Genomic DNA, 16168 nt, shown 5'->3' on the forward strand with positions numbered 1-16168 from the left:
CCCAAGGCCTTGTGTCACCTCCTGGTGCCACCATCACTCAATGTCCCCAATGGTCTGATGTCCCCTCCTGGTGCCACCATCACCTCAGTGTCCCCAAGGCCACCATTGACCCAGTGTCCCCAAAGTTTGTGTCCCCTCCTGGTACCACCATTGTCCCAATGTCCCCAAGGCCACCATTGTCACCCTGATGTCCCCAAGGCCACCAATGACCCACTGTCCCCAAGGCCATCACTGATCCAAGGTCCCCAAGGCCACCATCCCTTCAGTGTCCCCTCCTGGTGCCACCATCACTCAATGTCCCCAATGGTCTGATGTCCCCTCCTGGTGCCACCATGGCCCTGATGTCCCCAAGGCCACCATTGTCACCTCAGTGTCACCGCTGGTCTCACATCCTCTTCTGGTGCCACCATCACCTCAGTGTCCCCAAGGCCACCATCACCTCAATGTCCCCAAAATCTTTGTCACCTCAATGCCACCCTTGGCTTTGTGTCCCCTCCTGGTGCCACCATGGCCTCAATGTCCCCAAGGCCACCATCACTCAATGCCCCCAAGGCTTTCTGTCCCCTTCTGGTGCCACCATCGCCCCACTGTCCCCAAGGCCACCATTGTCACCTCAGTGTCACCTCTGGTCTCACGTCCTCTTCTGGTGCCACCATCACCCAATGTCCCCAAGGCCACCATCACCCTGATGTCCCCAAGGCTTTGTGTCCCCTCCTGGTGCCACCATTGTCCTGTTGTCCCCAAAGCCACCATTGTCACCTCAGTGTCACCTTTGCTCTCGTGTCCCCTCCTGGTGCCACCATGGCCCCGGTGTCCCCAAGGGCGCCGTTGTCCCCTCAGTGTCCCCTCCCGGTGCCACCATCGCCCCGGTGTCCCCAAGGCCACCGTTGTCCCCTCAGTGTCCCCTCCCGGTGTCACCGCTGTCCCTCTGTCCCCTCCCCCAGTGACCAAAATTCCCATTTTTTTTCAGCCATTTTTATTCATTGCCTTCGTTGGGGACATTCGGGGACAATTGGGGATATTTGGGGACATTTGGGACATTTTAGGGACGTTTGGGGACATTTTGGGGGATTTGGGGCCATTTGGGGACATTTTGGGGTCATTTTTGGGGGATTTTGGGCCATTTGGGGCCATTTTGGGGACATTTTGGGGTCATTTTTGGGCGATTTGGGGACATTTGGGGCCATTTGGGGTCATTTTGGGGTCATTTTTTGGGATTTGGGGACATTTGGGGACATTTTGAGGCCATTCTGGGGACGCTTGGGGACATCTCAGGCTCCTGTGGAGAGAGGGGCGGGTCAGGGGTGGCGCTGTCCCAATGTCCCAATGTCCCCAATGTCCCCCCAATGTCCCCCCAATGTCCCCAATGTCCCCAATGTCCCCCAATGTCCCCAATGTCCCCCCAATGTCCCCAATGTCCCCAATGTCCCCCAATGTCCCCCAATGTCCCCAAATGTCCCCAATGTCCCCCCAATGTCCCCCCAATGTCCCCAATGTCCCCAATGTCCCCAAATGTCCCCAATGTCCCCCCAATGTCCCCAATGTCCCCAATGTCCCCAATGTCCCCCCAATGTCCCCAATGTCCCCCAATGTCCCCCCAATGTCCCCCAATGTCCCCCCAATGTCCCCAATGTCCCCAATGTCCCCCCAATGTCCCCAATGTCCCCCCCAATGTCCCCAATGTCCCCAATGTCCCCCAATGTCCCCAAGGTGTCCCCAATGTCCCCAAGGGGGAGGGGACAGCGCTCACCTGTCCCACACGGGGGTGGCAGCTCCGGGGGGGGGCGGCGGCGGCTGCGGGGTCACCGAGTGTCACCAAATGTCCCCAAATGTCACCAAATGTCCCCAAAAATCCATAAATCCCCCCAAAATGTCCCCAACCCCCAAATCCCTCCAATGTCCCCAATGTCCCCAAATGTCCCCAATGTCCCCAAATGTCCCCAATGTCCCCAAATGTCCCCAACCCCAATTCTCCTCCAATGTCCCCAATGTGTCCCCAACCCCCAAATGTCCCCAAATGTCCCCAAAGTGTCCCCAATGTCCCAAAATGTCCCCAAACCCCAATTCCCCCCAAGTGTCCCCAAAATGTCCCCAATGTCCCCAACCACCAAGGTCCCCAAAGTGTCCCCAAAATGTCCCCAACCCCCGAATATCCCAAAGTGTCCCCAACCCCCAAATCCCGCCAAATGTCCCTGATGTCCCCAAATGTCCCCAAATGTCCCCAAATCCCCCCCAAATGTCCCAAAGTGTCCCCAATGTTTCCAACCACCCCAAATGTCCCCAAATCCTTCAATGTCCCCAAACCCCCAATGTCTCTGATGTCCCCAAAAGGTCCCCAAATGTCCCCAAACCCTTCAACATCCCCAATGTCCCCAAATGTCCCAAGTGTCCTCAAGCCCTCAACGTCCCCAAAGTGTCCCCAAATGTCCCCAAACATCCCCAACACCCAATTCCCTCCAAATGTCCCCAATGTCACCAGCCAAGTGTCCCCAAAATGTCCCCAACCCCTTCAATGTCCCCAAATGTCCCCAAATACCCAAAGCCCCTCAAATGTCCCCGAATGTCCCCAAATCCCCAAAGATCCCCAGAAGTCCCCAAATGTCCCCAATCCCTTCAATGTCCCAAACCTGCCCAATGTCCCCAAAGTGTCCCAAATGTCCCCAACCCTCAAAATCCCCGATGTCCCCAAATGTCCCCAACCCCCAAATGTCCCCAAATGTCCCCAGATGTCCCCAGGTCCCACCTGGCCTTGCTGCGGCACTTGCACTTCCCACCTGAGGGGACACAGAGGGGACACCGGTGACACGGGGGACAGGGACACACAGGGGACACAGGGGACACAGGGACACAGGGACACAGGGACACAGGGGTGACAGTGACACAGGGGACAGTGACACAGGGGACAGTGACACAGGGGACACAGGGGACACAGTGACACAGGGACAGGGACACAGGGACACAGGGACACACAGGGGACACAGAGGGGACACCGGTGACACGGGGGACAGGGACACAGGGGTGACAGTGACACACAGGGACACAGGGGACAGTGACACAGGGGACAGTGACACAGGGGACAGTGACACAGGGACACAGGGGACAGTGACACAGGGGACAGTGACACAGGGGACACAGGTGACACAGGGAGGTGACAGAGAGAGATGACACCGGTGACACAGGGACACAGGGGACAGGGACACAGGGGACACCGGTGACACAGGGGTGACAGTGACACACAGGTGACACAGGGGACACAGGTGACAATGACACAGGGGACACAGGGACACAGGTGACACAGGTGACAGATGACACAGGTGACACACAGGTGACAGTGACACAGGGGACAGTGACACACAGGGGACACAGGGGACAGGGACACCGGTGACAATGACACAGGGGACACAGAGAGGTGACAGATGACATAGGTGACACACAGGTGACAATGACACTCACTGAACAGGACAGCGATCCCCAGCAAGCACAGGTGACAATGACACAGGTGACAATGACACACAGGTGACAGTGACACACAGGTGACAATGACACAGGTGACAATGACACACAGGTGACACACAGGTGACAGTGACACAGATGACATAGGTGACAGTGTGACAGTGACAATGACACACAGGTGACAGTGACAATGACAATGACACACAGGTGACAATGACACATGCAGGTGACACAGGTGCCACTCACAGGTGACAGTGACAATGACACACAGGTGACAGTGACAGTGACACACAGGTGACAATGACACTCAGGTGTCACTCACTGAAGAGCACGGCGATCCCCAGCACACACAGGTGACAGTGACAGTGACACAGGTGACAGTGACACACAGGTGACAGTGACACAGGTGACACAGGTGACAGTGACACACAGGTGACAATGACAGTGACACAGGTGACAGTGACACACAGGTGACAATGACAGTGACAGTGACACAGGTGACACACAGGTGACACACAGGTGACACACAGGTGACACACAGGTGACACAGGTGACAATGACACGCAGGTGTCACTCACTGAAGAGCACGGCGATCCCCAGCACACACAGGTGACAGTGACAATGACACTCAGGTGACAGTGACACACAGGTGACACACAGGTGACAGTGACACAGGTGACACAGGTGACAGTGACACACAGGTGACAGTGACACACAGGTGACAATGACAGTGACACACAGGTGACAGTGACAGTGACACAGGTGACAGTGACACACAGGTGACAATGACACAGGTGACACACAGGTGACAATGACAGTGACACAGGTGACAATGACACAGGTGACACAGGTGACAATGACACAGGTGACACAGGTGACAATGACACTCAGGTGACAGTGACACACCGGTGACAGTGACACAGGTGACAATGACAATGACACACAGGTGACAGCAACACAGGTGACACAGGTGACAGTGACAGTGACACAGGTGACAGTGACACACAGGTGACAGTGACACACAGGTGACACACAGGTGACAGTGACACAGGTGACAATGACACAGGTGACAGCGACACACAGGTGACACACAGGTGACACAGGTGACAATGACACTCAGGTGTCACTCACTGAAGAGCACGGCGATCCCCAGCACACACAGGTGACAGTGACAGTGACACACAGGTGACACACAGGTGACACACAGGTGACAATGACACACAGGTGACAGTGACACACAGGTGACAATGACAATGACACACAGGTGACACACAGGTGACAATGACAGTGACACAGGTGACAATGACAGTGACAATGACACTCAGGTGCCACTCACTGAAGAGCACGGCGATCCCCAGCACACACAGGTGACAGTGACAGTGACACACAGGTGACACACAGGTGACACACAGGTGACAATGACACACAGGTGACAGTGACACACAGGTGACAATGACAATGACACACAGGTGACACACAGGTGACAATGACAGTGACACAGGTGACAATGACAGTGACAATGACACTCAGGTGCCACTCACTGAAGAGCACGGCGATCCCCAGCACACACAGGTGACAGTGACAGTGACACACAGGTGACACACAGGTGACAGTGACAGTGACACACAGGTGACAGTGACAGTGACACACAGGTGACAGTGACACAGGTGACACACAGGTGACAGTGACAGTGACACACAGGTGACAGTGACAATGACACTCAGGTGACACTCACTGAAGAGCACGGCGATCCCCAGCACGCTCAGCACCGCGGCCACCACGAGGCCACCGACGCGCAGGTGACACCAGTCTGGGGACACAGGGACACCTTGGGGACACCTGGGGACACCTGGGGACACCTCTGACACACCTGGACATCTGGGGACCCCTTGGGGACACCTGGGGACACCTGGGGACACCTTGGGGACACCTTGGGGATACCTGAGGACATTTGGGGACATTTTTGGAAATCTGGGGACCCCTTGGGGACACCTGGGGACACTTTGGGGACACCTGTGACACACCTGGACATCTGGGGACACCTTGGGGACACCCAGGGACACCTTGGGGACACCCAGGGACACCTTGGGGACATTTTGGGACATTTTGGGGACATTTGGGGCCCTCCCAGTTTGTCCCAGTTTGTCACTCACCGTACTGGAACGGACTGGAGGCACCTGGGGGGGAGGGGAGGGGTCAGAGACCAGTACAGACCAGTATAAACCAGTATGGACCAGTATGGACCAGTATAAACCAGTATAAACCAGTATAACCAGTATGGACCAGTACAGACCAGTATGGACCAGTATGGACCAGTATGGACCAGTATAAACTGGTACGGACCAGTATAAACCAGTATGGACCAGTACGGACCAGTATGGACCAGTATAACCACTACGGACCAGTATAAACCAGTACGGACCAGTACGGACCAGTATAAACCAGTATAAACCAGTACGGACCAGTATAAACCAGTACGGACCAGTACGGACCAGTATAAACCAGTACGGACCAGTATGGACCAGTATAAACCAGTATGGATCTCCCTCCCAGTATAAACCAGTTTGGGCTTTCTTCCCCAGTATGACCCAGTCCCTCCCAGTATAAACCAGTATCCCCAGTTCAATCCCAGTCCCTCCCAGTTCAATCCCAGTTCAATCCCAGTACAAACCAGTATAACCAGTACAAACCAGTACAAACCAGTACAAACCAGTACAAACCAGTATAACCAGTATAAACCAGTATAACCAGTACAAACCAGTACAAACCAGTATAACCAGTATAACCAGTATCACTCACCGGGGGGGTCTCCTCTGGCCAGGGACAGCACTGGGGGGGGGGGGAGGGGACACCCCAGTTAAACCAGTATGGGGGGGGCACCGGGCCCAGTTCAGAGCAGTGACCCCCAAACCATCCCAGTTCAGACCAGTATAAACCAGTACAAACCAGTTCCCTCCCAGTATAAACCAGTTCCATCCCAGTCCCTCCCAGTTTATCCCAGTAACCCCCCAAACAACCCCAGTTTGTCTCAGTCCCCTCCCAGTATAAACCAGTATCTCCCAGTCCATCCCAGTTTATCCCAGTAACCCCAAATCCCCTCCCAGTCCCTCCCAGTTTGATCCCAGTATAAACCAGTATCTCCCAGTTCCTTCCAATTCTCCCTCAGTTCCCTCCCAGTCCCTCCCAGTTCAATCCCAGTTCCCTCCCAGTTTGTCTCCCTCCCTCCCAGTTCCCTCCCAGTATAAACCAATCCATCCCAGTTCCTCCCAGTTCATCCAAGTTCCATCCCAGTTTGTCCCAGTCCTTCCCAGTTTATCCCAGTCCCATCCCAGTCCCTCCCAGTATAAACCAGTACCCCCCCAGTCCATCCCAGTTTGTCCCAGTTCCCTCCCAGTTTGTCCCAGTACCTCCCAGTATCACCAGTGCCCGCAGCCGTTCTCGCTCCATTCCGTGACCTTTGAGGGAACTGGGACAGACTGGGATGGACTGGGACAGACTGGGAGGGACTGGGATGGACTGGGAGGGACTGGGATGAACTGGGACAGACTGGGATGGACTGGGAGGGACTGGGATGGAACTGGGAGGGACTGGGATGGAACTGGGAGGGACTGGGATGAACTGGGAGGGACTGGGATGGAACTGGGAGGGACTGGGAGGGCACTGGGTCATACTGGGAGGGACTGGGATGGTTTTGGGGTTACTGGGATAAACTGGGAGGGGACTGGGGGATACTGGGAGGGGACTAGGAAGGAACTGGGATAAACTGGGATGGACTGGGAGGGAACTGGGACAGACTGAGGGACAAACTGGGAGGGACTGGGATGAACTGGGAGGGACTGGGAGGTGATTGGGTTATACTGGGAGTGACTGGGATGGACTGGGAGTGACTGCGTTATACTGGGATGGACTGGGAGGGACTGGGAGGGAAATGGGATGGGTTTGGGGGATACTGGGAGGGACTGGGTTATACTGGGAGGGACTGGGAGGGACTGGGAGGGGACTGGCAGATACTGGTTTATACTGGGAGGGACTGGGGGTGCACTGGGAGGGAATTGAGGGATACTGGGAGGAGGGAATGGGACGGACTGGGACAAACTGGGGGATACTGGGAGGGAACTGGGAAGGGATTGCGACAAACTGGGGGGGACTGGAGGGGAACTGGGATGAACTGGGAGGGACTGGGTTATACTGGGAGGGGACTGGGAGGGGATTGAGGGATATTGGGAGGGACTGGGGGAGAATTTGGAGGAACTGGGAGGGGACTGGTTTATACTGGGAGGGACTGGGAGGGACTGGGAGGGGATTGAGGGATACTGGGAGGGAACTGGGACAAACTGGGAGAGACTGGGAGGGAACTGGGAGGGACTGAGGGAGAATTGGGAGGGACTGGGTTATACTGGGAGGGACTGGGTTATACTGGGATGATCTGGGAAGGTAGTGGGACAAACTGGGAGTGACTGGGTTGTACTGGGAGGGGACTGGGGGATACTGGGATGATCTGGGAAGGTGTTGGGACAAACTGGGAGGGACTGGGACAGACTGGGAGGGAACTGGAACAAACTGGGGGGAACTGGGAGGGGATTGGGACAAGCCAGGAGGGACTGGGATAAACTGGGAGGGGACTGGGACAGACTGGGAGGGGACTGGGAGGGGATTGAGGGATACTGGGAGGGACGCGGACAAACTGGGAGGGGACTGGGAAGGAACTGGCAGGGACTGGGTTATACTGGGAGGAACTGGGAAGGAACTAGGAGGGACTGGGTTATACTGGGAGGGACTGGGTTATACTGGGAGGGAACTGGGAGGGACTGGGTTATACTGGGAGGGAACTGGGCCGGGTGAGTCACTGGGATTCCTGAGCAGGGCGGGACTGGGACAAACTGGGACGGACTGGGAGGGGATTTGGATGGACTGGGCGGGGACTGGGAGGGACTGGGAGGGAACTGGGAGGGATTGGGAGGGACTGGGAGGGACTGGGAGGGACTCGGAGGGAACTGGGAAGGAACTGGGAAGGAACTGGGAGGGAACTGGGAAGGACTGGGAGGGACTGGGGGGAACTGGGAAGGAACTGGGAGGGACTGGGAGGGACTGGGAGGGACTGGGAGGGAACTGGGAGGGATTGGGAGGGACTGGGAGGGAACTGGGAGGGATTGGGAGGAACTGGGAGGGAACTGGAAACAACTGGGGGGAACTGGGGGGGGGGGATGAGTCACTGGGATTCCTGAGCAGGGCGGGACTGGAACAAACTGGGACAAACTGGGGGGAACTGGAACAAACTGGGACGGACTGGGAGGACTTGAGGGGGGACTGGGAGTTACTGGGGGGCTACTGGGATGGACTGGGAATTACTGGGATGGACTGGGAGAGGGATGGGAATTACTGGGATGGACTGGGAGGGACTGGGTGGGTTACTGGGGGTTACTGGGAATTACTGGGAGTTACTGGAGGGTTACTGGGATGAACTGGGAGTTACTGGGATGGACTGGGGAGCACTGGGGGGGTTACTGGGAATTACTGGGAATGTACTGGGATGAACTGGGGGTTACTGGGAGTTAGTGGGGGTTACTGGGATGGACTGGGAGTTACTGGGGAGTTACTGGAGGGTTACTGGGGGTAACTGGGAGTTACTGGGGGGTTACTGGGAATTACTGGAGAGTTACTGGGGGGTTACTGGGGGGTAACTGGGAGTTACTGGGAGTTACTGGGAGGTTACTGGGAATTATTGGAGAGTTAGTGGGAGTTACTGGGGGGTTACTGGGGGGTTACTGGGATGAACTGGGAGTCACTGGGGCCCCACTCACCTTCCCAGAGCAGCCGCTGGAACTGGAAATGGGGGGGGGGAAGGAGCTGGGAGGGGCGGGGCCAATTGAGGGGGCGTGGCCAAGGAAAGAAGGGGCGTGGCCATAGAAGGGGCAGGGGCAGAGCTGAGGAGGGGCCGGGGAGGGACTGGGACAAACTGGGGGATACTGGGGTGGACTGGGACAGACTGGGATGAGCCGGGAGATACTGGGAGCGATACTGGGATGGACTGGGACAGACTGGGAACAGCGCTGGGATGAACTGGCAGGGACTGGGACAGACTGGGATGAGCCGGGAGATACTGGGAGCGATACTGGGATGAACTGGGAGAGACTGGGAACAGCGCTGGGATGAACTGGCAGGGACTGGGACAGACTGGGGTGAACTGGGAGATACTGGGAGCGATACTGGGATGAACTAGGAGAGACTGGGAACAGCGCTGGGATGAACTGGCAGGGACTGGGACAGACTGGGAAGGACTGGGAGATACTGGCAGCCACTGGGGCAAACTGGGACATACTGAGAGCGATACTGGGATGAACTGGGACAGACTGGGAACAGCACTAGGATGGACAGGGAGGGACTGGAGGGACACTGGGGCTGTACTGGTCTGTACTGAGATGAACTGGGAGGGACTGGGGGGCACTGGAAGGGTTAAAGGGGCTGTTCCCGCCTCCGCCGCCTGCCATTGGCTGACGCTCCCGCTCGTCACTTCCTGGTACCAATCAGCGCCCGGGAAAAGGAGTTGGGGGCGGGGCCTGGAGTCGGCGCCTATTTAGAGACGTTTAGTCTACAACTCCCGTCATGCCCCGCGGCCCCATAGACCCTAATGCAGCCGGGCCTACAACTCCCGTCATGCCCCGCGCTCCCCACAGCGCCCGTTATCGCCTTCCCGTGCTCCATTGGCGCCCCCAGACCCTGCGGAACCCCCGGCTGCCCCCCAGAGCCCACCCGGGACCCCCAAAGGCCTCCTGGGACCCCCGAGTTCCCCCGGCCACACAGAGGTCTCCGAACGCTTCTTTCGGGCCTACATGTCCCGTCATCCCCCGCGGCCACAGAGCCCCCCTCATAGCAGAGTTCCGGCCCTGCCAGTCCCGACACGTCCCGCGCCCCAAGGAGACCCCTCAGAGCCCTCCAAGCGCCCCCCAAGGGCTCCCCGAGCCCACAGGGTCCCCCCAGGTGCTCTCCCCCGACCCCGAGCGCTCGGTCACAGCCACTTCCGGGACTACAGCTCCCATCGTGCCCCGCGGCCACATTAAGCACCATTAAAGCAGCGCCTCTATCCCCCATGATGCCCCGCGGACCCATTAAAGCAGCGTTTTCATCTCCTATCACTCCCCGCGGCCCATTGAGCCCCGTTATACACAGGCCTCCAACTCCCACCATCCCCCGCGCCCTTTGAGTCCCGTTATACCTACGCCTCCAACTCCCATCATCCCCCGCGCTCCATAGAGCCCCGTTATAGCCGTGCCTCCAACTCCCATCATCCCCCGCGCCGCATTGATTACCGTTATACCCGCTCATATAACTCTCATCATCCCCCGCGCCCCATAGATAGCTATTATATCCGCGCCTACAATTCCCATCATCCCTCACGCCCCATAGATCCCTATTATACCCGCGCCTACATCTCCCATTATCCCCCGCGCCGCATTGATTACCGTTATACCCGCGCATAAAACTCCCATCGTCCTCCGCGCCCCATAGAGCCCCATTATACCCGCGCCTACATCTCCCATCATGCCTTGCGCCCCATAGATCGCCATTAATTCCCTCCCACACCCCAAAAAGCCCCCAAAACCAAGGAAAATCCCCCAAAACAACGAAAAAACCCCAAATTTCTTTGACCACCAACACTCAGACACCTCCGAGCTCCCAAATCCTTTAATATTCACAATTTCCTCCTGTTCAACCCCTCCCTTCCATGCCGTTCAGTCCAGCGGGTTTGACTGTGCTCCATCTTCTCCGGGGGGGATTTTGGGGTCTCTCCGGGGATTTTGAGGTGTTTTTGGGGTTTTTTGGGGTCCCTCAGAGCAGGGCCCGGCCCTGCTGGGTGAGCAGGACCCCGAATCTCCGTTTCAGGGCCAGGCGGTGCCGCGAGAATTTGTCATCGGGGGAGAAGCGGGCGGGGTGGGCCGAGCGTGTGGGGAGTCCGGCCGGGGACACTTTCTGAGGGGAAAATTACACAAAATCCTGTAAAATCCCGCAAAATCCTACAAATTGTCCGAAATCCATCCCAAATCCCCAGTCAGGACAAGCAAATTCCCCAAAATTCCCCCCAGAATCCTTAAAATTTCCCCCAAATTCCTCTCCTCAGGGCACCCGAAATTTCCCGCCAAATTCCCCCCTCAGAACACCCAACATCCCCCAAATTCCCCCAAAATCCCCCAAATTCCCTCTCAGAACACCCAAATCCTCCCAAATCCCCTCAAATTCCCCCCTCAGGACACCTAAAATCCCTCAAATTTCCCCAAAATCTCCAATTTCCCCAAAAATTCCCCTCAGGACACCCAAAATCTCCCAAATTCTCCCCATTAAATTCCCCAGATTCCCCCCTCAGGACACCCCAAATTCCCCCAAAAATGCCCTAAATTCCCCCAAAAATGTTCCAATTTCCCCCAAATCTCTGAAATTCCCCCAAAATACCCCAAAATTCCCCCTATGGATGCCCAAAATCCTCCAAATTCCCCCCAAATCCCCCATATTCCTCTCAAAATGCCCCAAAATCCTCTAAATTCCCTCAAATTCCCCCTCAGGAAACGTAAAATTCACAAAAATCTCCACAAATTTCCCCAAAATCTCCAAATTTCCTCAAAATTCCCCCCTCAGGACACCCAAAATCTCCCAAATTCCCCCAAAATTCCTCCAAATTTCCCCAATTCCCCCCTCAGGACACCCAAAATTCCCCAAATTCCCATTTTTTAGTCCCAAATTTTCCTTTCCAGGATGAAAATTCTCCATTTTTAGTCCCAAATTCTCCTCTTTTTCACCCCAAAATTCCTTTTTTTGGACCCAAACTTTCCATTCCTTGACACAAATTCTCATTTTTTAGTCCCCAATTTTCCCTTTTGGAGCCCAAATTCCCATTTTTAGTCCTAAATTCTCCCTTTTGGGGGCACAAATTTCACTTTTTTTGACCAAAATTCGTTTTTTGGACCCAAATTCCCCATTTTTGAAATCAAATTTCCCCTTTTTTGGACCCAAAATTCTTTTAAATCCCACACTTTCCCTTCCTTGACACAAACTCTCCTTTTTTAGTCCCAATTTCCCCTTTTTGAGCCCAAATTTCCCATTTTTAGTCCAAATTTTCCCTTTTTAGTCCCAAATTTCCTTTTTTTCACCCCAAAATAAAAAATAAAAGGGGGAATTTGGGACTAAAAAAGAGAAATTTGGGTCCTAAAATGGAGAAATTTGGGTCTAAAAATGGAAATTTGGGTGCCCCGATGGGGAGATTGGAGCCAAAAAATGAATTTTGGGCTAAAAAAGGGAAATTTTGCCCCCAGAATTTTCATTTTTGACCCCAATTTCTCCCTTTTGGACCAAAATTCCCCATTTTTAGTCTCAAAATTCCTTTTTTGGCTCCCATCTCCCCATCTGGGCACCCAAATTCCCATTTTGGGACCCAAATTCTCCATTTTATGGACCCAAATTTTCATTTTTGGCCCCAAATTTCCCTTTTTTAGTCCAATTTTTCCTTTTTTTACACTAAAATTCCCCTTTTTTAGATCCAGACTTCTCACCTGAGCACCCAAATTCCCCTTTTAGACCCAAATTCTCGTTTTTGGTACAAATTTCCCATTTTTGGACCCAAATTCTCTTTTTTTCCAGCCCAAATTTCCCTTTTTGTGCCCAAATTTTCCCTTTTTAGACCAAAATTCTCCCTTTTTGGGACCAAACTTACCATCTGAGCTCCCAAATTCCTATTTTTAGGTAAAAATTTCTCATTTTTGAACTCAAATTCTCCCTTTATTCAACTCAAATTCTCCCTTTTCCAGCCAGATTTCCCCATCTTGGACGAAATTTCTCCGGTTCTGCACCCAAATTTCCCCTTTTTAGCCCAAATTTCCCTTTTTTAGTCCCAATTTCCCCATTTTTAGTCCCAAATTCCCTTATTTTACAACCAATTTTCCCTTTTTATTCCCAAATTTCCCCTTTTCGCCTCACAACTCCCGTCCCAATTCCCCCCTCAGGACACCCAACCTCTCCCTCATCGCTCCCAAGGCACCCAAACCCCGCGGATCCCCTCAGAACCCTCCCCAAAATCCCCAAAATCGCCCAAAATTGACGAAAATTTGAAAAAAAAAGTTAAAAATCGCTCGGTACCTTGAGGGTATAAACGCGCTCCCCGCGCTCGTTCTCGTAGCACTGCAGGAACATGGCGGCTGTGGCGGGAAACGCAACCGGAAGTCGCCTCAGGAAAAAGGGGAGTGGGCGGGGTTTGTAGAGGAAATTGGCGAAGGGGGTGACGGGAAATGTAGTCCCGTAAAGAAAGCGGGAGTACAGCGGGGAAGTAAGCGGGGTTTAAAGCGGAAGTGAACGAAGGGCGTGCTGGGAAATGTAGTCTCGGTAGGGAGAGGGGAGTACTGAGGGGGGAAAAGAGAATTTTGGCACAAAAAAGGAAAATTTGTGCCCAAAAATGGGAATTTGGAACAAGAAATGAGAGTCTGGGGGAAAAAAGGGAGAATTTGGCCCAAGGAAATGGAAATTTGTACCCAAAAAGGGGAAATTGGGTGAAAAAAGTGGGAATTTGGGCTGAAAAAAGGGAAATTTTTGGGTCCACAAATGGGAATTTGGGATTAAAAAAGGAAAATTTGGGCCCAGGAAGGGAAGGTTTGGGTCAAAAAAGGAGAATTTGGGTCCAAAAAAGGGAAATTGGGCTGATAAATTAAGAATTTGTGACTAAAAAAGGGAAATTTGGGTAAAAGAAGAGAAAATTTGGGTGCAAAAAATGGGAATTTGGGCACTCAGATGGGAAGTTAGGGGCAAAAAAGGGAAATTTGGGTGAGAAAAGGGAAAATTTGGGCCCAAAAATGGGAGTTTGTGTCAAAAACTGGAAAATTTGACTCCAAATCTGAGAATTTGAGTGAAAAAAGGGATAATTTGGCCCAAGAAAATGTAAATTTATGGCCAAAAAATGGAAAATTTGGGACCAAAAATGGGAATTTTTGTCCTAAAAGGAGAATTTTGGTTGAAAAAAAAGGAATTTGAGGAACAAAAAGGAGAAACTTGGACCTAAAAATGGAAATTTTGGTGAAAAAAGGAAAAAATTGTGCCCAAAAATGGGAATTTGGGAGCCCAGATGGGAAGTTTGGACACAAAAAAGGAAATTTGGGACTAAAAATTTGAAATTTGTGCCCAAAAAAGGGAATTTGAGCAACAAAAAGGGGAAATTGGCTGAAAAAGTGGGAATTTGGGCTGAAAAAAGGGAAAATTTGGGCCCAATAAATGGAAAGTAGTGGGAAAAAAAGGGAATTTGGACCCAAAAAAGGGGAAATTGGGCTGATAAATGAAGAAGTTGGGATCAAAAAAAGGCAAATTTGGGGAAAGGCGGATTTGGGCCCAAAAAATGAGAATTTTGGTGAAAATTATTATTATTATTATTATTATTAGTAGTAGTAGTAGTAGTAGTATCTTAAAATTCCATTATTGTACTGGTAGCATTAATTTAATCAAAAATATTATTATTAGTTCATAAAAATATAATTTTTTTAAATAGTAAATACTATTATTAGTTTATTAAAATATTATGTATCAAATAATATGAAGCAATACTAATTTATTAAAATACTATTTAGTATTCTAATATTAATATAAAAATAGCATTTAAATTATATATGATTATATGTAATATATTAATTCATAATTGATATATCTGATATATTATATTACACATATATTAATTACTATTATAATATTGTAATATTATATTATTATAACATCAAAATTTTCTATTATTATATTACAATATCATAATAAGATAATATATAATATTATAATATTAATAGTTACAATATTAATCAAGAATTAATTTATTATATATTATATATTAAACAATATTATGTAATAGTGTATATTATATATAAAATATTTGATATGTTATATATTATATATGATGTATGTAATATGATATATAATATATATTATATACATTATGTATTTTATATACATTATATATATTATATATATTACATATAATAAAAGAAACAGGGTGCATCTACCGAGAAGGATCTAAACTCCATGAGTGTACTAGTAGTATTTATTAAATAATAAATATTATTAGTTCATTAAATATTATTTATTAAATAATAACAGTAATTAATATTAATTTATTAACATACTACTTTATTATATAATAATTATATAAAATAATATTATATAGTATATAGTATATAGTATATAGCATAGAGCATACAGCATAGAGCATATAGTATATGTTAATTAATAGATATATATATGATATATGATATACGAGATATGATATATGATATATGATATATCATATATCATATATATTAATTACTATCATGATATTGTAATATTATATTATATTATCATAATATTATATTACTATATTATTATATTACAATATTTTAATATTATAATATATAATGTTAATATAATGAATACTATATTAATACATATAATAATAATCAATCATTAATATAATATATTACATAATATTATATAATTGTGTATATTATATATATAATGTGTTATGTATAATATATATAATATATATAATATATATAATATTTTACATTATATATATTATATATTACATATATATCCTTACTATCATTTATTATTATTATTATTATTATTATTATTATTATTATTATTATTATTATTATTATTATTATTTTGCTGCTGTTGTAATTGTTATTATTGATATTATTTTAAAATAATAAATTTATTA

At 50.1% G+C, this 16168-nt stretch overlaps 2 protein-coding genes and 1 long non-coding RNA gene across 8 annotated transcripts; 1 reads left to right on the forward strand and 2 right to left on the reverse strand.

The window, feature by feature from the left end:
• Positions 1-858: 858 nt before the first annotated feature.
• Positions 859-10204, reverse strand: LOC141726646 (FXYD domain-containing ion transport regulator 3-like). Of its 6 annotated transcripts, none has more exons than XM_074531598.1 (8): positions 9255-10198; positions 6861-6919; positions 6253-6282; positions 5607-5630; positions 5189-5292; positions 2744-2774; positions 1751-1794; positions 859-1279 (listed from the first exon to the last, which is right to left on the reverse strand). In XM_074531598.1, exons 1-8 carry the CDS (start codon positions 9768-9770, stop codon positions 1272-1274), a joined length of 816 nt encoding a protein of 271 aa, XP_074387699.1. In that variant the 5' UTR covers positions 9771-10198; the 3' UTR covers positions 859-1271. The 6 variants fall into 6 exon arrangements, with proteins under 6 accessions (XP_074387699.1, XP_074387698.1, XP_074387700.1 ...); XM_074531602.1 differs by having other exon boundaries at positions 873-1279; positions 5189-5263; positions 9255-9315; XM_074531597.1 differs by lacking the exon at positions 1751-1794 and having other exon boundaries at positions 9255-10204.
• On the forward strand, positions 3299-5344 carry LOC141726648 (uncharacterized). The gene is made up of 11 exons (XR_012577729.1): positions 3299-3484; positions 3549-3812; positions 3869-3941; positions 4021-4102; positions 4248-4279; positions 4445-4495; positions 4548-4621; positions 4661-4717; positions 4779-4922; positions 4984-5025; positions 5083-5344. It is a non-coding gene; the product is annotated as an uncharacterized LOC141726648 (long non-coding RNA).
• Positions 10205-11118: 914 nt separating the features above from the next.
• Positions 11119-13706, reverse strand: NOP10 (NOP10 ribonucleoprotein). Its single transcript, XM_074531612.1, has 2 exons — positions 13576-13706; positions 11119-11421 (listed from the first exon to the last, which is right to left on the reverse strand). Exons 1-2 carry the CDS (start codon positions 13627-13629, stop codon positions 11281-11283), a joined length of 195 nt encoding a protein of 64 aa, XP_074387713.1. The 5' UTR covers positions 13630-13706; the 3' UTR covers positions 11119-11280.
• Between the last annotated feature and the right edge of the window lie 2462 nt (positions 13707-16168).

The sequence above is a fragment of the Zonotrichia albicollis genome, chromosome 37 (assembly GCF_047830755.1).
Source record: "Zonotrichia albicollis isolate bZonAlb1 chromosome 37, bZonAlb1.hap1, whole genome shotgun sequence".
NCBI classification, from domain to species: domain Eukaryota; kingdom Metazoa; phylum Chordata; class Aves; order Passeriformes; family Passerellidae; genus Zonotrichia; species Zonotrichia albicollis.

Bases quoted from the DNA above. Each gene is read 5' to 3' on its own strand.
- LOC141726646 (XM_074531597.1), bottom strand. From the start codon at position 9,770: ATGTCCCAGTTTGCCCCAGTGGCTGCCAGTATCTCCCAGTCCTTCCCA. The intron at 5,293-5,606 runs GTGAGTGACAAA...AGGTGTCCCCAG, and splicing joins CTCCAGTCCGTTCCAGTACG to GTGTCCCCAAGGTGTCCCTG. The intron at 1,280-2,743 runs GTGGGACCTGGG...CTCTCTCCACAG, and splicing joins AAGTGCCGCAGCAAGGCCAG to GAGCCTGAGATGTCCCCAAG.
- NOP10 (XM_074531612.1), bottom strand. From the start codon at position 13,629: ATGTTCCTGCAGTGCTACGAGAACGAGCGCGGGGAGCGCGTTTATACC. The intron at 11,422-13,575 runs GTACCGAGCGAT...TTTTCCCCTCAG, and splicing joins AGCGCGTTTATACCCTCAAG to AAAGTGTCCCCGGCCGGACT.